The sequence below is a fragment of the Corylus avellana genome, chromosome 1, assembly GCF_965113065.1.
Source record: "Corylus avellana chromosome 1, dhCorAvel1.hap1.2, whole genome shotgun sequence".
Taxonomy (NCBI): Eukaryota; Viridiplantae; Streptophyta; class Magnoliopsida; order Fagales; family Betulaceae; genus Corylus; species Corylus avellana.
In genome coordinates this window covers 3,875,720-3,899,329 of record NC_142490.1, presented here as the reverse complement: position 1 = coordinate 3,899,329, position 23,610 = coordinate 3,875,720, and the positions used below count along the sequence as shown (strand labels likewise).

Here is a 23,610-nt window from a genome sequence, read left to right as displayed (position 1 = left end):
AAAAAAAAAAAATTGGGGAGGAGAGGAGAGGAGAGGAGAGTAGAGGGGACACAAATCTCGAGCCTATCAACGGCTGTGACATCACAGAAGTAGAGTAGTACAAGGTGATGTGGGCGATGAAAATGATTTGAGGGTCTGCAGTGCAGGGAAAGAATGGTAGGGTGACGTCACAGAGGAACACAAACTGGGGAGATGAACATGAACATGAACGTGCCGACCTCAATGACTTTTATAAGCAATTTGGACGCCTTTTCCGTTTTCCCACTTCGATCCCTACTCTTCTCTCAATGTCACCCTTTTTCATTCTTTTTAGGTCACATTTTCTCTTTCTATTTCTACTACTTGAGCCTTGAGGCATGCAATTTCCCCTTTACACCCCCCTTATTATTGAAAGAAAAAGAAGTTTATTTATCTCTAATTTTTTTTAAATTTTGAAAAATAATCTTACTTTTTTTCTATTTTGAAAATTATTATTTTTTTAGTTTTTTAGTTTTATTATGAATAATACTTGTCGTCATTTTATTTGCTATGACTTAACACATTAACGGAATCTATCAAATATTTTGACAAAATTTAATAGCAGATATGAATGTGTAACATTCCTCTCATTATAAATTAGGTAAACCATAAACATTAATTTTATATATTTTTTTTTCCAAATGTATTTTCAACAAAGATTTACCATGTAAATTGATGTTTCATTTGATTTATTTATTATGGATAGTGTATAAATGTTTTCAAGTTTTAACGTGTTTTTTGTTTCCATTAAAAACAAAGCAAGGGTTCTTTTAGTAATTTGCAAATTGAAATCTAGTACGGACATGAAAAGACAAATGGCATTGACGAAATAAAAGCCCAAACTGAAGGGCAACTCCACTCACCCCACTCTCTATATCTGCAATCCTCCCTCTTCCCCAAACAAACTACACAATGGACGTCAACAATGGCGAACTCTCGAACCGAGACCCTCCAATTCACACCAATGGCGAAACCCATAACACCAACGAACCCCAACCCACCTTCGAAGACATTGATAGCTCTTGTTCCACTCCCTATGTCAGTGCTCCGTCCAGCCCTGGCCGTGGCTCCGTCACTGGATTCTTCTACAGTGCTCCGGCAAGCCCAATGCACTTTGCACTGAGTATAGCTTTAGCCAAAACACCACCTCAATCTTCATCAATGGACGACTTTGAGTTCTCTGCGAGGTTCGGGTCAAGCGGGTGTGGTACCGGGTCTATGAGTTCCGCGGATGAGCTGTTCTTGAACGGGAAGATCCGGCCCATGAAGCTCTCCACCCACTTGGAGCAGCCTCAGGTTTTAGCTCCATTGCTGGATCTTGAAGCGGAGGTGGATGAGTATGACGCGGGTCGGCTTGGCGTGAGAGGCAGAGATCTGAGGCTACGAGATAAATCTTTGCGCAGAAGAACCAGATCTATGTCTCCGCTGAGAAACACAGAGTTTGAGTGGGTGGAAAATGAGGGTGGAGATGAAGATATGAGCTTAGCAAACAAGAATGGTTGTTTGGAAGTGGAAGAGAATGAGCGGGAAAAGATTGAGGATTTGTCTTCAGAGACTACTACTCCTTCGGCTTCTGCTTCGTCTTCAAGATCTTCTTCAGCTGGGAGAAGCTCAAAGAGATGGGTATTCTTAAAAGATTTCCTCAGGAGCAAAAGCGAAGGAAGAAGCAACAACAAATTCTGGTCTACAATTTCGTTTGCTCCCACTAAAGAAAAGAAACCCGGAAACCAAACGCTTCCAGGCTCGGTTTCTGTGCCTTCAGAAGCGGCGAAAGGTAAAGGAAACGCACAAGTTCCGACCAAGAAAGCGGCCGGAAAGCCGACAAATGGGATCGGAAAGCGGCGAGTGCCTCCGTCGCCGCATGAGTTGCATTACACGGCTAATAGAGCTCAAACCGAGGGAATGAAAAGGAAGACTTTTTTGCCTTATAGGCAAGGGTTGCTTGGTTGCTTGGGGTTTAGTTCAAAGGGTTATGGGGCTATGAATGGGTTTGCTAGAGCCTTAAACCCAGTCTCCTCCAGGTAAATATCTTTGTGGGGATTCAAGAAAAATTGTATAGATTTTTTTGTTTTTTTTTTTTTTGTTTTTTGAGCTTCTTCTATTCTATTTAGGACTTGTTTGATTATCTATGTATTTATTATCGGGTCTTCTCTTTCCGGTTAAAAAGAGAAGTAGATGTCCCTGATTTAATGGGGTTGATCTTTTATCCCCATTTGCCTTGATATGCTCTACTTTCTCTCATAGAGATTGTTGTAAACCATGAGAAAGATAAAGTTATCAAAATCTTTGTTTCTTATGGTTAATCAAGTAAGCAGCTTGGAGAAGTTCAATCAAAGTTAATGTAATTGTTGTGCCAATAATCTGATGCTTAAACCCCAAATGGGCAAAGATAATTCATTAAGCATCAGATTTAAGGTTGGACCGGGAAACACGCTTGAGCTTTTTATACGGTGTCCAGAGATCTAGTCCGTGCGAAACCCTAAAAAAAGAAAATTGAGGATTTTGTGATAAACTAAGTTGCATTATTGTGATAGAGAAGCCCTTATTGGATATCAATAATGTGATCCTCATGTGGTGGACATAGCCAAACCTGTTTGGTAGTGAAGGCCCCCCCCCATAACTACATGCCCCCACAGTACCAACCCACAGCCGTTGTGCAGGCTTCGTTTGTATCCTCCTGGCTCAAGCTCTTGCTTCATTCATATACACATTTTCATGACATTCTGGCTGGGATTTTTGCCGATGGATGAGATCATGAGAGCATGAGATTAGCAAATTTGCTTTTTGTGTTACTAGTTTTGGGGCCACCAGAAGCTACACTTCTTTTTGTTATGCAATGATTTTGCTTTGGCTGAGATCCATATATATGGTGCTGATAAAGGGAAGATTACACATCTAAATTCAAATGGGTCATGGTGTCTCCTGGATTTGACATCAAAGGAGTTGTGAGATTATGAAACATTTGACTTGTTTTTGTTGAGTTTTGTCAATCTAATCAAAAAACACAAGAAAGTGTGAAACATCTCTTTTTGGCCTCTTCTCTATGGGTCTTTCCTTTGTTTCCCATACCATGAACATCAAACTGTGTAAATATCACTTTAAGAAATGTGGTTAAATGATTTGTTTTCACCACAAAAGTGAAAGTGTTTCGACCTTTTGAGGCAATTTGTTAAAAGATGCGAGGCCCCAACTTCATTAAATTTAGGTAGTAGAAAATGGTGGCAAGAGGAAAATATGGTCCCATCGCCATTATTGTGCATTTGCTCATATCCAAAGTTTTTACGTTATCCCAAGAATCAACAATAATGATAACATAAAGTTGGGTCGTACTATAAAGATTGTGTGAAAATTCCACTGTTCAATCACAGTCTACCTGTGTTGGAAATGTTGGTTGATAGGGTTCTGGTCCCATGACTATTCACCAACCCCTCTCCTATTCAACACAGAGAATCACCACCTTTTCTCTTATAATTTTTGCAACAGCCCCGTTACATTTTACTACTTGGCACAAAAACATTACAACACATTTGTTGTAATTTTTTAACATTTAGATTTAATTTTTTTTTCTTTCTAATTAAAAAATTGAAGTTAAATCTAAACTATTAACAAAAATACAACATATATGCTGTGTTTAATAGTGAAATATTGCAGTAATTTTAATAGTGAAATAAATAAATAAATAAATATAAAAGATAGAAGTCCAAGCTTATGCTTTGAATTATGTACACACTGACTATAAGTTAAGAGTGTCACATTAATACTTGAGAATGTGTGGACATTCTCGACTTGTGTTCTGTAATTTATGAAAGTAATGACTATTCTCATCTTTTATATATATATATATATATAAAAGTTACCCAACAAAATCATTTTCCTGAACTCCTGTTTAACCTAAATTGAATCCTCAAAGGATCTACAAGACATGGAAGACATTTTTCAAAAAAAAAAAAAAAAAAATCTGGGGAAAAGACATATTTTCAATTCAATTGACTGATGAGGGTGGTGTAATTATGTATTTATGAGGAAAGTCAAGAAAGGTAGTGAAATAATGGAGTGGGAGTTTACCAAGGTTTAGGTAAGAAGTTGTCATATTTTCAGAGCAATCTACAGAGAGGTTCAGTATTTGTATGATGAAGTCGAAGGGAATCTAATCCTCTCTCTCTCTCTCAATATACAAATAGAGAGAGAGAGAAAGTAAAAGTAAATTCTCTGGAGGCAGGCAAGTCACAAGTGGCAACATCCCCCAGGCCCCAAGAACAGTCACTGTTGGGTGTTTGCATTGCAATGACTACATGAGACGGTGTGGATGGGATGGTGTGAGAGCAACCCTTTTGTCTGTTTCCACATCTTATTAAGGCCTCACATGGACATCAACAAACACTCCCACACTCCACACTGCCGCCGTGGGCCTAATAATGCAATTGCAAACCCACCTCTTTCTCATTGGATTGTTTTTGCCCGTGCGCCATCCGTGTGATTCTTTTCAGACTCACCTTCAACCTATTTCCTGGTCAAACTCTTCCGTTCAAAGTATATGTTTGCTTAATTTTCTTTTCTTTTTAGGGTTTTTAGTTTGATGGTATCTCGATTTGCAAAGGTGTTGTAAACCCAGTTAGTATTTTCGTCCAAAAAATTAATGACTGGTCACGTCAAACCCATCAACAATTACCACCTCCTATGGCCAGCCTGTGTTCGAACCACCCAAATTGCCAATTCTATCTCTATGACGGCAATATGGGATAGTCAAGCCACTCCTAATTTTTTTTAAAAAAATAATATCAATGTAACATATGGGACACGTGGCATTCCTTAATAGGTTTAACATGGCGGCCGTTTAGTTTTTAGGTGGAAAATTGGTAGAAGTACCAATTGCGTTTATAGGATATCCACATGTACCATTTGTAACACTTTGTACACCAATATGGCATAACATGGCAAAGCACAAGTATTAATAAAGTATTTCACCATTCTTTCTAATTAGAATTGTGGCTCATTTTGCTAATGCTTTTTAGATGGGGCCTTTTATTTTTTGTTTGAAAAAGTGTTATGATGTGATATAAATGTAAAAGTAATTTTGAATGTTTTAATTTATGTTTTGAATTGTTTATAATGTTTTTGTTTTAAGTTGTTTGTTAATACTTTTGTTTTGTTTTCCAAAACAAAAGAAAGAAGGAAAAAAAATGTTATCAAACAAAGTACCTACAAGAAACCTGGGATATGCAAGGACATCACAGTCCATATTAAAAAAAAAAAAAAAAAAGGAAAACCTCTAAATTCTTAGACAACTGCATATGGACAAGTTTTTTAAAAGTATTTTTTAGATAATTGTTTGAAAAGAGTTTTCGAAAAAAAAAACCTAAAAAGTGCTTGGATTTATTTATTTATTTTTTTAAGAATATAAATATAAATAAACAAAAAAAGGACCCATTAGAATTTAGAGGCTAGAGCATGGAGGGGGTAGGTCTTCACCTCATTGTCCCCTTCTGGTGTCCGGGTGTAGGAAAGGAGAGTTCCACACCCTTCCTCCTCTCCAGATGGTGAGGGATAGTTCCATCCCCACAGAAAGCCGCAGGGTCTCTCGCTACCCACTGTTGGAGGGTACACCAAAGCTGAGGATAGGGTACACCAAACTGAAAATGTAACAAAAACACGTTTTCACGTGACATGTTCGGGTTCAAATTCTAAAATATCCTTACTTTTTTCTAGTTATTTGCATATCACATGTACTGAAAATATTAAAAATGATAAAATCTTAATTATTTCATTTAAAAACACTCTACACAAAAGCACATTATATACAAAATTTAGAAGATTAGGTCCAGAGATACATGGTACAGTCCTAAATTGATCATCTGTCACGACTGGGTACAATAGATTTTATTTTGTTTTACTGTTGGGACGACCCCTACTAAGTACAATAGGATGGTTATTCAAGCTTGCACATTTTCTAAGATCCCTATTGTATCTCCCATTTTCTATGTGTTGTATCTCCCACATCTCCAGTCACCTTACACATCAATTTTTGGAAGTGTCCTGTCTACGTGCCATGCGTCATGCGTGCAAGAGAAAGAGAGCACCAGTCATCACCATGTATTTGAAAAGATTAAAAAAAAAAAAAAAAGAAAGAAAGAAAGAAACGGGAAAATCATTACGGAAACAGTATTGGAATTGTACCTTAAGATCCTCTAGGAGATCTAGTGTGACAAACACATGTAAATTGGTTCCAATTATTGTACACAAAGGCACATGCAAAGTTCAATTTCATAGAAAAGGTTCAGTACTCACAGTACTTTGGCTGGGAGCAGACATTAATACAGTGGAATACGAAATATTCTATAACAGTCCTCAATCTATGTCCTGTTAGGTCAACAGGAACTTACGATGATCAGATTTCTAATGCAAAAACACTACGTAGTCTTTTTTCTTTTTTTTGTTCTCTCTTTTCCCAAAAAAAAAGAAGAAGCACTAATAAACAACATGCAAAACTATTTTTATGTGAGAATTTTTTTCAAACCAAAAACAAAAAACACCCTCTAAAAAATATTAACAAACGACACCGTACATAACTGTGTGTGCAAGCTAACCTTTTTTTTTTATCCTCTACAAGTTATAACATAAAAAAGTGCAAAAAGTGGAGAGACCCAACCCGGGAACGACTCTTCTTGTGACTCCTGAGGATCAAGCAAAGGTAGATAGGATATTCTTCTTGAGAGTGAGCTCATCTTCCTTTGATGGGTTGATAGGCTGCACCAACAATACAAGATACAAGAGAACGTTAAGTTTGTATGCAGATTGAATTCCAGGATAGTCCTCGTAAAAGTCAATAACATTTCACATCTGTTATATCCATGTATTTACTGTTGACTAATAACACTGGCTTCCATAATATATTATCACCATTATAGTAGTAATAGCCTAGACAAATGACCCCAAGACTTTCAGGCCCGGTAGAAATTTAAGCTTTCTTGAGTTGTTGCATTGAGCTTATTTTGCAACTTTTCCTATCCTGTATGAAAGGCAGACAACAGCTTACCATGGATGTACTAACAATCCCTTCTGTTTTTGAAAGTTTTACAAAGTCATAAACATCTTCATACACTTGTAGTACCAAGTACTTCTTGGCAAGATTCAAATCAATTATTTTTTATATATTGGAATGGGTGATTCCATGTTTATAATTGAAAACATACTAGTATGATATGAAGCAATTATATCATGTAATTTATATGATTAAGAAGCAGCATGCAACAGTAGTCAACTCATTATCCCAGCATCTCTGCAACTTTTAAAGATATGAAATATGTTTCAAGTGTATCTTATCCGCATGGATTTATTGCCAAAATGATGAAAATATTACCTTATCAAGTATGCGCTCAAGCCACTGGATTTCATTCTGGGCATAATCCGCACCTTTCTCCATATAGTTCTTCGCAGTTTTCAAGTACATCTGGCCATATCTAAAAAGATAATCAAGAGCTAAGAATTACAAGACATAGAAAGTCAACTATATGAATTTGGATCTCACAAACTCTAGACTTTTACTAAAATAATTCCCTGTGGTTCCATTAAGAAAGTCATACATGGCAACAGCCACTAATCATTTACATTCAAACAGAGTTTGAGTAAATTTTATTCAAAAATTCTTTGACAGAAATACTACGTCATTGTTATAACCTGGCGGCTGAACCCTTGAGTTTCTCAACTTCTTCTTCTATCTGGGCAAATGCTGGCTTCTTCTCTTTACTTCCAGCACCCAAAAACTCCTTCACCAGGTTGCCCAAACTTGCAACTATACCAGCCTACATCAAGAAATATAAAATTGATCAAGAAAATACAAATGTGTTATATTGTGATCCTCTTACAAATATAGATATCTTACTTTGGATGTAAGCTTTCGTTTCCCATCACGACTAGTGCCACTTTTCTCATTAATGAAATTTACGAAGTCAAGTAAATCTCGGCCACCATTATAATCTTCACCAGCGCTTTGTCGCTCTTTGGGAAGAACTTTAATGTGGGATATCCACTGACACCATACCTGCAAAAACAGCATCATTGCATCAGGCATATTCAATTTCTTTACAGATTTTTTTTTATTTGGTTTTATTGGATTTTCACTTGGGAGTTCTATTTTAAGTCCTTGATCATCAATCACAGAAATCTAAAAGTTGATAGCACAAGCCCTACAAGGATAAAAAAAAAATCATATTGTAGTACTGAACTCACTTTCAGCCAAATCCTTGTACTTGTCAGAATCAAGATTAGCAATTACTACATCGTCCTCCAATTTAAATGCTGTTGCAACCTTTTTATAAGTCTAGAGAACAGACAGCAGACAGAGATCAAGACAACCATTGTCTAGGCACAATATAAAGATCTGCACCAATAATACTACCAAGTAGCAATAATATACTTACTGGAGCAAGGGATTTGCGATGGCCACACCTGCCACACGCGCAGGCAAAAAAATAGAAAAGACAATTTAGAGATGCAACATTTCAAAAAAAAAAAAAAAAAAAAAAAAAAAAGGCCTTTTCCCCTCATATGGATTGAGAATAGCTTAATGATTTCCCAACATTAATATAGCAGAGCAAAGAAAGAGCATATTACAGGAACACATCACTTACTGGGGTGCATAAAACTCGACCAGAACATCTTTTGTTCCATCTAGGACAATCTCATTAAAACTGTTTGGCGTTAGTACCACTACACTTGACGGGGTTACGGCTATTTTGACATTGGTCCCTAGAACAAAGCAACACTTCGAGGTCAATGTATGTTGACTAAAGGTACGTAAGGTGTTCACTAGAGCAGCTAAATTTAATGATATGCAGTATGACATACCATGCAGAAGTACTAAAGCATGATAAAAACTAGAGAGACCCCTGAGACGGAGTCCCTGCAGCAAGTCATGCTGGGCAGCAATCAAACAATGAATAACTCAAGACATAATTTACTACAAATCAAGAATAAATTTTTAATCCATTGACAGGCATCATGAAGAAGTATTAGAAAACAAATGTTCAATTATCAATCATTCAGCTCTAAAGTAATGAAGATACTTGTTGTTCAAGCCACAAGTCAATTATTAACAAAACATGTATGCGATGAGATTACTTTGCATAATGAAAGCTTCATTTGATTTCCAATAGTCAGAGGAAAATGATAGATCTTCAAACCTCACAAGAGCCACCCATTCCAAAGTGTCACAAAATTATAAGTTTATACCAACCATGTCTAGTCAGCAATTAAAGGAGCAAAATTGGAAAAAAAATTCTAAACTTCAAGAGGTTGGCAAAAAGGCAAAGTTATTGCACCAGCAATATTATGGTCAATTAATCCGCTCAAGCAGAATTAAGATAAAACATGTAAATATTCCATTGAAAGTTAAAAGGACAATAAGTCAACACAGTCCATTGAAAGTATTCAAACTCTTGCTGATACATAAGCAACAAAAAGAAGTGGAGCAACCAAAAAACAGAGACAGCAACAACAACAAAAAAGAGGACGGAGAAAAAAGCAGATGGGAGCAACTGAAACATCATGCAAGAAATATTAAAAACAAAAAGAAAAATTCTTCGTTCACTAAATTCAATTAAACTAGAAACAAATTAATACCTCCTTCTATGTTTACAAACTCAACAAGGGCTTCTGTAGTACAAGCACCTTCATACCTAAGACATATAGAATTTGATAAAAATGTTTCTACTTTAATATTCTTAATAGCTAAAAATGGTCAAAAATATGTTTAGACCTTAAAGTGTGCACATGAATTTGGGAAATGTTCTTATTAGAGAGAATTGGATAGAAGTTTGGGAAATGGAGGGCACTCACTTCTTGGGTTCTAGGGACCCTTAAGGAAACCACTGAATTGCGGGGTATCCAGAAACCCCATATTTAGAGCATAGGCCCTTGTGCGCATCACAGTCCACCTGCACCAGAAACCATCAAATGAAGTGAAATAACATGTCATTTGATTGCCATTGGCCATAAAAGTAGAAACATATCGGGGAAAAAAAAAGTCCATTGTCTGATTTAAGATAAGTAGATGTTTGAGACCCAAAATAGCAAGAACTGATGATAATGCAATTAAACGGTCCCATTAGTTTGGCAACCAGTATAATTACTCAAGAATCATACATTGAGCAACACGGAAATATTATAAATTATAAATAAATTTTTTTTTTTTAAAAAAAAGGTAATAGAATTCAAGGAGCTGACCTTCCCAATCGTAGCTGATTTTGCTTTCTTAAAACTTGTGCCAAGCTTCTCATACTCTGGAGCAAGCTTTTTACAGTGGCCACACCTGCCATAGGAAACAAAATAGTTAATATTACAATTGACATCCCCCTAAAAGTTTTCACAAAAACGGTATTGCAATGATAAAATAAAATCAGGTGTTGCGAACGATTGGAACCTAGGTGATAACTCATTAAAAATAGAAACATAGATATACAGTAGGTCAAGCTCCTAATTGCACTAATGAACCACCAAGCATGCATTCATATAATCCAGCAAGACAAATGCCTTGATCCAATCAATGTGTCACCTGATTATCAATTATGTTGAATATACAATAACTTCATAACAAACACATGCAATAAGAAGATACCAACAGTTAACGTCCGATTTGTCCATTACAAAATAAGAAAATGGACAAGCAGGTGAGAGGTTAGCTTCAGTCCAAGTTATACCTATTTGGATCAAAGACCATAAAATAGCACATAATTTTGTAAAATCATTCTAGCCACCGCTTGCATGTTAGGATATAGCGAAATCAACATAATTCTCTCCGCCAACCAGATAAATTATCAGATATAAATAGGCTAATGAAGATTCAGATATAGCGCTATCGAGCACCAAAACCACATATCTCCTATCACACACAGTCAATATCATCAAATTCCGACAAATCAATAATATTAACTGGATCTCATAAAAATTGAGCTGATCCATAACACGCCGATTCCTAAAATATCGATTACATAAAACAATACGTAAGTTACTAACGCTTATCTAGCTCTTGTTTGCTTCCCGGGAAAATTAACTCGAAAAAAAAGAAGGAAACCATAACTCCTACTTGATCTTACGTTTCCCAGCCGAGTAAAAGTCATCTGATATTTTCAAAGATTGACTTGATTTTGCGAGATTTTCTCCAGAACAAAACAAATAATTAAGAGGGGAAAGTACTGATTGAATGATTATTTGTACCAGGGCGCGTAGAACTCGACGAGAGCGCCGCGATCTTGGCCAACCTCCGTGTCGAAGTTGTCGTCGTTGAGCACAACGACATCGTCGGCGATAACCGACGAGGCAAAAAGTACCAAAGCTAGGGCGACCGAGGGAAACCAAGTCCTTGACCTTGACATTTTTCTGTGCTTTTTCTGCTTTGCTTGTTTTGCTTGGTTTTGAAAATGGAAGAGACAAGAGAGAACTCAGAAATAGGCGATACATATCGCGCCTTAAAATCAACATAAACGTTAAAACCATGAATATCCGCGCCTTTAAAATTGCGCAATATTAGGCGCAGTTTTGTTTTTATTTTATTTTATTATTATTATTATTATTATTTTTTTTTTTTTTATAGATACATCAACAAATAAATTACATCAAACATTAGGCTCAGTTTGACTTGGTGTTAAATGATAATTAACCGACAACATTTTTAGTAGTCCAATTTTAAAAATGTTTTTTTTTTTTAAATCATAAATTATTTTTGAAATTTGAGCTTCTTATTTTCAAATCGTTAGAATTCGTCGGACCACCGTTGAATCTCTAGTGAACCATTGTTAAAAATCAATATTTTATGTTACTTTTTAAAAAAATTATTTTTTTATGTTGTGAATAAAAATTAATTTTTATATGTTAAATGATTGAATGAAAATATATACAAAATTTGTGATTTTCCATAGATGTCAAACGTTTGAAAAGTGATTTTCTTAAAAATATTTTTTGACAAAAAATATTTTACGTCGAAAACATACAGAACCTTAATTTGAAAAATGTCGTTTTGTATTTTTCAATTCATTTCTCATCTTTCTTTTTTTTTTGTTTTCTAAATCAACCAGTCCACTCTTCCTATTAAAAAAAATCTATGATTCAAACAAGTGTAGATTCTTTATATCTTTTTTTATTAATTTTTCTTTACAGATTTTTTTAAAAGAATAAAAAATAAGTCATTCTCCACAATAAAATAAAAAAAGTTAAATTATTCTTGAAAATTTTTAAAAAGTGGGTTTTGCTCTTCAAATTAAACTTTTATTTGAATAGTTCAATACGAATGCTCTAATACTTTAACACATGGATGTACTTTATATAGACGGAACTATGTAAATTATTGTGTTTAGTTTCTTTTATTTTACTATTCTTTTATATTTTCATAGCCTTATGAATTTCTTTAGATATCAGTGATGAGTCATTGATGTCAACGATCAAGAGGTTTATTTTGATAATAACCAATGATATCCTATTTGAAGTTTAATTTTTCAAACAACCATGAAGTTTTAACTAGATCAAGTTGTCAATAGAAAATGGGAGATGAAAAAGTTTATGACTTATTATTATGTCAATAAAATTAGTCAACAAAAAAAAATGTTAGGGAAGAAATGATAATCTTTTTGATTATATAAAATATCTTTATTTGTCTATAAGTCAATTTGTTTGAGAAATAACTTCTCTTGGAAAGGAAAAAAAAAACAGGACATCATTGGTTATTATCATTTTGCTTCACATGCATAATCATATGTCATTAAATCAACATACATGAGAGGAATGGAAACCATAGGCCAAAGCTTAGAAGCAAGAGAACACAGAATGATATAAAAGCTTGAGTCCTTTTTTCAGCAAATAACAAGATCCTCCCCCTGTCAAGCATCCTACCACTTAGATTTTGAACAATTTTTCTTCTAATATGAATTTTTCTTACGATCTTTGAGAAGATCATTACAAACCCAATGCTTAATATGCTATTCCAAGAGTACCATAGTCGGCAAATTTGGTTTTCCAACCACAATATCGATATATATACCTTTGAAAATATCAACAAAGCAGCAGATCGAGAAGTTGTATTCTTGACCAAATTTGGACAAAAAATTAACCACTAGGAAATTTTGCATAGTTTTTCAATGATATCAATCTAATTCCCAGCTTCTCAGGTTACTGCATTGTTGCATAGTGAAGAAGTTTCGAATTGGCTCCAAATCTGAAATAGAGCTTCAATTGGTTCTGCATATGAAATCGTTTAAAAATCAGGAGTCTTCCAAATATCAAACCCCAAGTGAATGAGGAAGAAGGAATAGCATTGGAATTTAATTTCTTGAAATTAAGGCTGTCATATCTAAACAAATTGCAGAAATCCCTACAGGATTCCTGCAACCCATTTCATGAATGGCTGCTTTTTAAGCACGCATCCACTGGTGATTAAAAAAAAAAATCAAATCAAATCAAATAATAAAGTCAACAATTACTCAAAAATTACATATGAAAATAGTAAAAGTGTAAGTTTCATTCATGAACAGGGCTACTAGCAATTAGGTCCCATTAGCATTAATAATCAAAAGAGTTTATCCGAACCGTTCAACACAATCTACATTTGACACTGACAAAATCCTAACAGAGTAATATAAAATTCGACTTGAATTTTTATGATAATTAGGGATTGGATCGACTTCTCCTGGTATATTTTAAAGTGTTTTACCTAATATTGCCATTTATGGAATATAAATCTCAAATGGAAACGAGGGATTTTTTTTTTAAAAAAAAAAAAAAAGAAAAACCACAATTTATTAGACACGTGGGGATACTATATGAAGTGAAAGGTAGTAATTAAAAAAAAAAAAAAAAAAAAAAAATGCATGCATAGTGACTTTCTAGAACTTGTCAATTTATCATAAAATATACGAACAGATAAAAAGAACAAAAGGAAAAAATGCTTGGAATCCCCACGCGGAGGCGGCAGGGGCGTTGCGAGAATCGAACTCGCGACCTCTCGCACCCGAAGCGAGAATCATACCACTAGACCAAACGCCCGCATGTGCCTTCTCCTTGATATGTTCGAATTTAGTTATCTTGCATAAGCCCTTGATTAATTTTATAATTCTTCCATCATCGTTCCCTTTCTTTCCTTCCCCACTTTTCTTCTACTCCTCCGACCTAAAATCAAATTGGATTTTTTTTTGTTCTTCTCAAATTCTTCAATTTTCAGATAATTCAATCATAGTATTGGGATAGTTTTTTGATTGATTTAAGAATTTTCGTTTTATATCAATGGCCCACTCCAGCAACGATGTAAGTTCAAGGCTCTCGCTACTACTTTCTAAACCCTTAGAATTTTATCACACGTTTTTTTTTTTTTTTTCTGAGAAAATATTAGGAAGAGAAAAACACTAGATAAAAACTTCAATCTTATTTTTTCTGTACACGATTGAGTGTTTAACCGTAAATTTTTTTGTTGCAATTTTTTTTATGTAGGCTGTTGGGGTTGATAACACGTTCAGAAGGAAATTTGATCGGGAAGAGTATTTGGAACGAGCTCGGGAACGTGAAAAACAGGTTTTTTTTTTAAGTTTTTCGCTTTTTGTTTTTTGGGTGGGTTGTTTGCGTTTTCTGCTTGATTTATCCTAGTTGATTCTGCTTGTTTATGTCGTGTGATAGGAGACGGAAGGGCGGGTTAAGTCTAAATGTAAGTAACCTGTTCATCCTTTTTTTTTTTGTCGTTTCTGATTTTTCGGTTTCAGCTTCTCTTTGTATCTGTGTGTGTTGAAACTATATTGAGTGTTGTACTCTCTGTGTGAGCATGTATATTGATGAGGATTTAATATTGTGTATTGGTTATTAGTTGAAAGAATTGAATGTGCTGAATTTTAGAGTGATGGGTACGAAGAATTAACCTTACTGGTTTGTTTCATTGCAGCAAGAGGTCCTCCGGTGCAAAGGAAGCCCTTGAAACATAGGGATTATGAAGTGGATCTTGAATCTCGCTTAGGAAAAACTCAGGTGTGTTGCTCTGTCTTCATTTGTTTTCTAGAATTGTATTTCTCCTTAAATTTGTGGTTAGCTCACTTTATAGAGTTCTTTTTTTTAATGCATAATAACTTTATTGAAAGAAAATGGCAAAGCCCTCATACACGAAAAGTATACAAGAGAGATAAAAACCCTAAAAGCGTCTACAACAAAAAATTTGGTAGAGGAGTTCTTGTTCGAGCAGATCAATACAATGGGATGTTTATGATGTTTTTCCCGCTTGTGTGGATATCTTGTAAATGCATTGACCAAGTTTTAGGAGTACAATCATTTTAAATAAGCAATAGTTGAGAGGGATTTGTTCATTGGATTCCCAGGTTATGTGGACCATCGTAATCCATAGAACTGGACAAAGTTGTGGCCATTTTTTTTTTTCGTTTTGATAAAATGCAATAGATGGAAAGAGCCTTACTCTAAAGTGACTAATTATTATCTTACAGAATAAATATTTTGAAGTTTTTAATCAAACGTTTGATTAGTGTGCATTTCAAATGACATGGTTAATCTGTATAGTGCTGGTAGATGTCACTTTTTTTTTTTTTTTGAGAGAATGATTCAATCTGTAGATTGATGGATTCCGATTTATTGACCAATATGGAGGTTGGCTACTTGGCTAGCTCTGTGCACCAATTTATTAACACTGGCAGTGATATGTCAAACCAGATTCCTCAAGAATGACTAAGCTTTGAGATTGATACCGCTAGTACAAGGAGATTGGGACACTGTTATGAATATTAGGTGTCTCCTATGTTGCTTTATGCTACTTTAAAGAAGATAATGCTAAAAAAATTCTCTCTTTGAAAGGGGATTCAATAGATGGAGTGACATCACACTACCAGTATATGGAAATCTCATCCTTGAAGCAAACATGCTTCTAACAGTTGACTATCTTAAAATCAGGCCTTCCAATTTACTTTGGAAGTAGAAATATGGAATGCCCTTTATAGTTAAAGAGACTCAAAAATTAACATCCCAGATGAGTACTATTTTGATACAGGAGCGATAAATCTGTGGGCCTTAATGAAGATATACTGGCCTTAATTAGGTTTCTTAATGGATTTTGGCTTTGGTGTAATGTCTGCCAAGGTGACTAACCCTCTTCTTGGAGATTTACAGTAGAATTTTGGTTGCTGTGCTTGGCACAATCTAGATTTGGAATTTATGGAATACAGCTTTTCATGGGTTTATACATTTCATGTTCTTACAGTGTGGTATATATATATATATTTTTTTTTGACAAGTGTGGTATATTTATACAGTGTGGTATATTATTGCTTTCAGTGTGGTATATTTATACAATCAATACTATTGCTTTCATGTCTTTTGATTTGTCCTGCATGCGTACTAGGATTGTGCCCCTCTGCTCTTTATTAATGATATGAAATTACTTATAAAAGAAAGAAAGTTTCTTTGCACATATAGCATAATGTGGTATATTTATACACCATTATTGTTTTCATGTCTTTTGATTTGCTTGCCTGATAAGTTTCTTTACACATATAGCACGAATTTTTATTTCCTTGATAGTTTTGAAAGTTTGAAACATCTCTAAGCATTATGTTGAATATTTTTTGCCCAAATCTTTGCTTGGCGTAATTCATGACTATATTGTTTCTTTTTTTAAAAAAAAAACTTTTGCAGGTTGTTACTCCCGTGGCACCTTTAAGTCAGCAGGTACACTACCATTTTCTCATGTGTCCCATGTCATCATCATATAGTTATTGTTGATATCTACCTTTTCAGTGTAACAATTTAATTTGAATATGGCCTTATTTTTTCTTTTTAAGTTTTGGGTGCTATTTAGATGCTATTTCATTGCTAGGTAGGATGAATGCAGTGTAACTGGTTGGTTGCAAGGTAAATTTCTACTAGGGGCCTGTTTAATTTGGATTTTTTAAATTGTATTAAATCTTAAAAATTGATTAGATCTTTCTTTCTTGGAAAATGCTAGGCTTACAAACACATTTTACAAAAAAACTTTTACAAACTGATGTGGTACAACATGATTGGATTTCTCAAAATTTGAATTTATCTCATATCCAATCATGTTGTGCTATATCAGTTTGTAAATTTTTTTTTGTAAAATGTTTTTGTAAGCCTAGCATTCCTCTTCTTTCTATATTGCTCTATAAAGGAAGAACAACAATGGCACCATCATTAAGTTGAGCTCAATTGAGTTGTTAATTAAAATTGTTGTTATATTTAGATTGTTTACCATGTCATTTTGTGATTAAATCTGTACTTTTGCAGGCTGGATACTACTGTTCAGTTTGTGAGTGTGTAGTCAAGGATTCTGCAAATTACTTGGATCATATCAATGGAAAGAAACGTATGTGGTTATCTATAGACAATATGATTTCATCAATTCTTTTAATTAACTTTTTTTCAAAGTTTTTTCCTCTCTTCTAATGGTTCTTTTGATTTTGTTTCATAGATCAAAGAGCGTTGGGTATGTCTATGCGGGTTGAACGGGCATCTGTTGAACAGGTACCTTTTAGCAAATACTTTGAAAGGAAGTTTTAATTAACACAGCAATAATTAAGTGAAAAGAGATGCAAACTTATATTGGAAACTTTCTATCATGCATAGGCTATATGCATGCAAAGATGTATAGGAGTAAACCTCATGACATATAGAACATGGAGGCTAGAAACCCCACCTGGAGATTTTAGAAGAGGAGAGATTACCACAATTCTTTTAAAAATAAAATTTATTGTCTGACCTGAACATTTCATTTATCTCAAAGTACATATTTATCTAGGAATGGTGCATGAGAGCTGCAAATTTTATGGTTTATAGGTCAAAGAGCGATTTGAAAATCTTAAGAAACGGAGAGCTCCTGGCAGCTTCACAGAGCAAGGTAAAGAATTGGAAGGAGGCAGAAAGAAATTGCATATATATTTTCTCTCTCTCTCTCTCTTGGACACCTTTATTAGAGGTTTATCTAATTGGTTGGTAGTCTATGCTTTGGTGGTGGAAAGTTCATGTCTCTCTCTTTTACTCAGATCTTGATGAACGAATCTTAAAGCAGCAGCAAGAAGAGGAGGAACGGAAGCGCCAACGTCGAGAAAAGAAAAAAGAGAAGAAGGTGAGACTGTCCTACCATGATCTGCTTATTACTAATATTCTAGAGTCGTAAGATTGTAGGGAGAAACAAAGGCATATGCTGTTTTCACCTGCCTATAGATGTGTATTGCTAAGGTCAAAGCTTTGTAATTCAAGAACATATTAGGGAACGTACATTTATCCCCCTCACTCTTATTACCTAATTTGCAATGTCCCTCCAATCTTTCAAATTGGTTAATATACTCTATTAATTTACCATTGAGTGACCCAAAATACAAAAATACCCCGTATACCATTGAGTTTTTATTATTTTTGGTGTGGAAAGGGGACATTGCAACCTTGATGGTAGATTGGTAGAGGATATGTAACCAAACTGAAAAATTGGAAGGAATATTGCAAATTAGGATGGAGTAAGGGTAGTTTTCCCAACATATTATCTTTTCAATTTGCAAGGATGGCATGATAGTTTTGGTTTATTTCTGTGTTCAGAAAGAGAAGACGGCAGAAGAGGAAACTGAAATGGATCCGGACATTGCAGCAATGATGGGATTTGGGGGTTTTTCTTCGTCCAAGAAGTCTTAATGTTTGACCATTCATTCTGTCCTATATGAGGAGTGAGCTTTGCCATGTAATCGTTGGAGCCTTGTTTTTGAACACGTGACAATGAGAAATAACTTAATTTTGAAACTGGTAACCTTTTTAAAAAAAACTCTATTCGCGACACTGAATTTTTTTTTTTCTCAAAACGGATTTTCGAATGTGAAATCCACTACTAACATATAACTCTTTTTTGTAAAAAACCAAACACTTCTCATAAAATACTTTTTAAAAAAAGGACATAAAACATTTCGTAAAAAATAATTATCGTGAAGGCCTGGTGGCCCGAGGCGGCTGTCATAAATGTTCGACAATTTCTTGGAACTTCTGACTTCCCCATAACGGCTGCCATGAACTTTTCGTAGGCCCATGTTGGTAGCCATAACATTTTGGCGCTCGTAAACATGATTTCATGAATAGCAAAGGCTGCAAAGTGTATTTCTTTGTAGATATTTACAAGCACTCAAGCAGGTTAGAAGAAAAAAAAAGCCTCATATTATTTATTTCAAAATTCAATTCAAACATTTTTACTTTTTATATCACATCAATCATATTTTATTATTATTCAAATAAAAAATTAATTATAATTTTTTTTTAAAAAAATTTTATTATATTAAATATTTTTATTTTTTTTACACTGTTCAAGGCCACTTTCCTTTTCCAAGCGAATGGCGAACAGCCCCTATATGATCTGTTTGGGGCAACTTAGATGGCTGGACACCGCCAATCCTAATAAACGGCATGTCGATCAAGTGCCAGAAGCTCTCAAGGCGACAGTGCTTGTCGTTTTAGGCACCCCATTTTCCGTTAGCCCAACAAAGTTTTCAAATTTCTGTTAATTCTCTAATAAGCCATTTCTCTCTACCACCATCACTAGATCCACTACCACATGAGGAAAGCTTGCCGCGAGGTGGAGCGGCGAGTCCTCCGCCTCCTCCACGGCCACAAAACCCGAACCCAACTCCCCCAAATCCACGCCCACTTCCTCCGCCATGGCCTCGACCAATCCAACCAAGTCCTCGCACACTTCGTCTCCGTTTGCGGGGGCCTTCACAAAATGGATTACGCAAATCGCATCTTTTGCAGAACCCACTACCCAAATATCCTCCTCTTCAATTCCATGATCAAAGGGTATTCACGACGTGGACCCTTTGAGCAATCCCTCCACTTGTTTTCCCGTTTGAAGAGTCGTAGCATTGGGCCTGATGAATATACGTTCGCGCCTTTGCTTAAGTCGTGTTCGGGTCTTTGCGATTTAAAACTCGGGCAATGTGTTCACGCGGAGATTGTTAGGGTCGGGTTTGAGCGTTTTAGTTCTATTCGGATTGGGATTGTCGAGTTGTACGTGACGTGTGAGAGAATGGACGATGCTAAGAAGGTGTTCGATGCAATGTATCATAGAGATGTGGTTGTTTGGAATTTGATGATTCGAGGGTTTTGTGAGGTGGGTGACATTGACATGGGGTTATATTTTTTTGGGCAAATGAGCGAGCGGAGCATTGTTTCTTGGAACTCGATGATTTCTTGCTTATCACAGAGCGGGCGGGATAGTGAGGCTCTGGGACTTTTTAGTGAAATGTTGGATCATGGTTTTGAACCTGACGCGGCAACTGTGGTCATTGTGTTGCCTGTTTGTGCTCGTTTTGGGGCCATTGATGTTGGGCAGTGGATACACTCCTACTCTATTTCTAGAGGGCTTCTGCAAGATGTTATTTCTGTGGGTAATTCACTTGTAGATTTTTACTGTAAATGTGGAAATTTGGAAATGGCACGGCATATTTTTAATGAAATGTCTTGCAAAAATGTTGTTTCATGGAATGCGATGATCTCAGGTCTCGCACTTAATGGGAAAGGTGAGATTGGGGTCAACTTGTTTGAGGAGATGATGAACAAAGGTGTGAGTCCTAATAGTTCAACTTTTATAGCCGTTTTAGCATGTTGTGTCCATACAGGCCTTGTGGAAAGAGGGCGGGAGTTGTTTGCTTCTATGACAGCAAATCACCAAATCCAGCCAAAAACTGAGCATTATGGGTGTATGGTTGATCTTCTTGGGCGTAGTGGATATGTGGGGGAGGCTCATGGCTTGATTAGAAGCATGCCCATGAAGTCAAATGCTTCTTTATGGGGTGCATTGCTCAGTGCTTGCCGTACTCATGGTGATGTAGAGCTTGCGGAAGTTGCAGTTAAAGAGCTGATCAATCTTGAACCATGGAACTCTGGTAATTATGTGCTCTTGTCAAATATATATGCAGAAGAAGGGAGGTGGGATGAGGTTGAGAAGGTCAGGGTTTCAATGAAGGAAAAGTGCGTCACGAAAGCACCAGGGCAGAGTGTTATTGGATGATTATTGAAATTTTGGTTTGTCGAGGAAGTCTTTTTTCTTTGCTGGTGTCCTAGATATATCATCTTTCCTTTGTCTTGAGACTTTCCATCTGCACCATGAATGAAGATATATAAGCTGGATGTTTATGCAATTGACTTTCAGCAAAAGCAAAGGAGGCTGATTGCTTTGGGCATCTGTCTTGATCCTGGTCATAATTTCGAAGAGGGTGTTGAAAATGGGAGCATGAAGCAGAAAAGGAAGCTAATTTGCTGATTGGGGTAAGGGAAGTTAGAACTAGGATTTTTGTGGAGAGAATACACAAAGAAATACGTTAAGAGTTTAAGAATATCCCGCTAGGTGTATATCTTCCAGTCAAGTTCGAAATGAAAATATGGGGGATGAGAAAATGAGAATTTTATGCAAGAATTGATATAAATCTTCCTGTTAATTACTTTCTCTGCACTTTGTTTTTGTACTTCTTTATAATAAGCTCAAAGCCCAAAAAAGCAATGCTTCTTAAATTGAATCATATATCAAAACGGCGCTGTTTCGCCAACTTTCCCCCCCTTCTGTTTCTCCGTAGAAAACAAAAAGGAAAAAATGATGACATTCTTTCATATGAAGTTCATCAAGCCAGCCATCAGATTTCAAACGCTAAAAACTTCTTAAATGCCGCCTGAGGCTGTCATATAAGATAGAAACAACATGCAGTAATCAGCATATATGTGTAGAAGCTGATCAAATTTGGCAATCGGTGTGCATTGCTTGTTAGTCCCATATAGTCTCCCACATTGAAATTCCCTACACAAACAGAAACTCCATTACCAGAGAGAGAGAGAGAGAGAGAAAGGACGCAGGCTAATATAAATCCTGAAGAAGCACAAACAACATGGTACCTCTTTGGGGGGTGTAGCTGCAGCCAGCATTTAGTGCATATCTTACTTCTGGCATGGTGGCCTTATTGTAGAATATGAAGTTTAATAATAGGTTATCGATGCAATTGAGAACTAGTTGTGTCTCGGCTAGGCAAGGGCCATTGCAGAACAAATCAGTAGCCCCAGAAGGCACATTAATGTTCCCACTCGGGTTCAATCTATATGCCTCATCACACCCACTATAGAGCTGTGCCACATCTCAACCAAAAAATAAAAAAACATTAAAGATATTAGAACATTAATGAAATGATTGAATTTACCATCTTCTATTAACTTAATTTTTTAAGGTATTAGATGATTTAATATAGTATAAGAACAGAGGTTCCGAGTTTAAACCTAAATCTATAGTTTACTATCATTTCACGTGTTGAGTTTTACTTATTGAGAGAGATGCATTAGAATATTATTAAAATAATTAAGTTCACTATTTCCTATCTATCACTTAAGTTTTTTGAATAAATGGTGATTTAACTAACACTCACAAACTTATTGTTGAAACACAACAAAGCGTTTGCTGCCATTTGCCCAGAGTTGTCCTGTGCATAACCTGTTAATTCAGATTCATATCCATACACCCATAAGGAAAATCAGGAATGTAAAATGAAAATAAGGATAAGTAAATGTATAGTGTGAAGAAAAGATTGTTCATGTCAACAGTAACATAACCTGAGGAGAAGCAAACTATAGCAATGAAAATCAGAGTGAGGATGAAGAACCTCTGCTTTGGCAAGATTGAGATGAATGCCATTGCAAGAGCTGTGAGGAAGGAGAAGAAATGGGTGGTATAAAGAGGAAGGGCTATTTAAACTGATATCAGTAACAGAGGATGCCATTTCTGATGCAGAAGAAGAAGCAATGCTGTGATGAGAGATGAAAGATTAGGCCACCTCAGGTGGGTTGATACAGAAGAGAAAGTGAAGATAGGTTAGACTTAGTTGGTAACTGTTGGGGACAAATGGACTCAAAGAAAGAGTTAAAGTAGGTGCGTGTAAAGCCAACAACTTTGCAGTTGCTTTCAAGGTTTTGAGTGTCACAACTGTTGAAAAAGGTCCTGGCATGTGTCCACTCTAAATTCTTAAAAATGCCAAAAATAGGAGAGAAAGAGAGAAGCTGGTGAGGCAGCCACCAACTTGGAGTTGCTTTCAAACTGTCTTGGAAGTTGGAAGTGAGAAGTGAGTTTTGTCATCTTTTTAGTGGATTTGCATCATTTATATCTATCAGAGTTCAGCACCTGCACACTACAAGCCCACAGAGTTCTAAAATAATGGGGGTCTTTTCCTAAGACAAGGGAAAAAAGTTGGATGAAAGGACCGAAAAATGGAGATGCGGGGTTGGATGAAAGGACCGAAAAATGGAGATGCGGGGTATCGATCCCCGTACCTCTCGCATGCTAAGCGAGCGCTCTACCATCTGAGCTACATCCCCTTATGATAGGGACTTCTTGCTCTTCTTACATTAATCGAAATTGAATTTTACTAAACAACTCTACTAGCCATTTTTGGCCTTTCCATTTTTCATCAAATAAAAAAAGTATAATTTTTAACTCCCTACCTCTCACAAGGGGTGTTCAAGCAGTTATAACAAACGGTTATTAGCTATAACCGCTAGTTACAACCGCCTTGGGTGGTTATTGTTTTTTAATAACCAGCA

The 23,610-nt window shown here is 35.8% G+C and overlaps 4 protein-coding genes, 2 non-coding genes and 1 pseudogene across 7 annotated transcripts; 3 read left to right on the top strand and 4 right to left on the bottom strand.

Annotated features, from left to right (window-relative positions):
- Window positions 1-875: 875 nt before the first annotated feature.
- LOC132172588 (uncharacterized) lies at window positions 876-3,056 on the top strand. Its single transcript, XM_059584113.2, has one exon. The coding sequence runs from the start codon at window positions 931-933 to the stop codon at window positions 2,041-2,043; it is 1,113 nt and encodes a 370-aa protein (XP_059440096.1). The 5' UTR covers window positions 876-930; the 3' UTR covers window positions 2,044-3,056.
- Window positions 3,057-5,690: 2,634 nt separating this feature from the next.
- On the bottom strand, window positions 5,691-11,432 carry LOC132168566 (putative protein disulfide-isomerase A6; annotated as a pseudogene). The gene is made up of 11 exons (XR_015911994.1): window positions 11,230-11,432; window positions 10,240-10,324; window positions 9,853-9,950; window positions 9,637-9,692; window positions 8,646-8,763; window positions 8,436-8,463; window positions 8,241-8,335; window positions 7,898-8,056; window positions 7,693-7,817; window positions 7,376-7,475; window positions 5,691-6,762 (listed from the first exon to the last, which is right to left on the bottom strand). The product of XR_015911994.1 is annotated as a putative protein disulfide-isomerase A6 (transcript).
- Window positions 11,433-13,974: 2,542 nt separating this feature from the next.
- Window positions 13,975-14,046, bottom strand: TRNAP-CGG (transfer RNA proline (anticodon CGG)). Its single transcript has one exon. It is a non-coding gene; the product is annotated as a tRNA-Pro (tRNA).
- On the top strand, window positions 14,012-18,793 carry LOC132172589 (C2H2 and C2HC zinc fingers superfamily protein). Its single transcript, XM_059584114.2, has 10 exons — window positions 14,012-14,304; window positions 14,488-14,568; window positions 14,671-14,698; window positions 14,930-15,012; window positions 16,681-16,713; window positions 17,290-17,368; window positions 17,474-17,526; window positions 17,839-17,899; window positions 18,045-18,127; window positions 18,595-18,793. The coding sequence occupies exons 1-10, from the start codon at window positions 14,284-14,286 to the stop codon at window positions 18,685-18,687; spliced, it is 615 nt and encodes a 204-aa protein (XP_059440097.1). The 5' UTR covers window positions 14,012-14,283; the 3' UTR covers window positions 18,688-18,793.
- Window positions 18,794-19,433: 640 nt separating this feature from the next.
- On the top strand, window positions 19,434-21,479 carry LOC132172587 (Tetratricopeptide repeat (TPR)-like superfamily protein). Its single transcript, XM_059584112.2, has one exon. The coding sequence runs from the start codon at window positions 19,592-19,594 to the stop codon at window positions 21,044-21,046; it is 1,455 nt and encodes a 484-aa protein (XP_059440095.2). The 5' UTR covers window positions 19,434-19,591; the 3' UTR covers window positions 21,047-21,479.
- Window positions 21,480-21,679: 200 nt separating this feature from the next.
- LOC148587868 (uncharacterized) lies at window positions 21,680-22,708 on the bottom strand. The gene is given in 5 exon segments (XM_088514401.1): window positions 21,680-21,722; window positions 21,724-21,826; window positions 21,922-22,147; window positions 22,443-22,507; window positions 22,627-22,708. Coding segments are annotated over 5 exon segments (519 nt in total).
- A 604-nt stretch (window positions 22,709-23,312) lies between these two features.
- On the bottom strand, window positions 23,313-23,385 carry TRNAA-AGC (transfer RNA alanine (anticodon AGC)). Its single transcript has one exon. It is a non-coding gene; the product is annotated as a tRNA-Ala (tRNA).
- Window positions 23,386-23,610: the final 225 nt, after the last annotated feature.

Excerpts from the sequence above, each read along its gene's own strand:
- LOC132172587 (XM_059584112.2), top strand. The coding sequence starts at position 19,592 with ATGAGGAAAGCTTGCCGCGAGGTGGAGCGGCGAGTCCTCCGCCTCCTC.
- LOC132172589 (XM_059584114.2), top strand. The coding sequence starts at position 14,284 with ATGGCCCACTCCAGCAACGAT. Across the intron at positions 16,714-17,289 it reads TGGCACCTTTAAGTCAGCAG|GCTGGATACTACTGTTCAGT; the intron begins GTACACTACCAT and ends GTACTTTTGCAG. Across the intron at positions 17,527-17,838 it reads AACGGGCATCTGTTGAACAG|GTCAAAGAGCGATTTGAAAA; the intron begins GTACCTTTTAGC and ends TATGGTTTATAG.
- LOC132172588 (XM_059584113.2), top strand. The coding sequence starts at position 931 with ATGGACGTCAACAATGGCGAACTCTCGAACCGAGACCCTCCAATTCAC.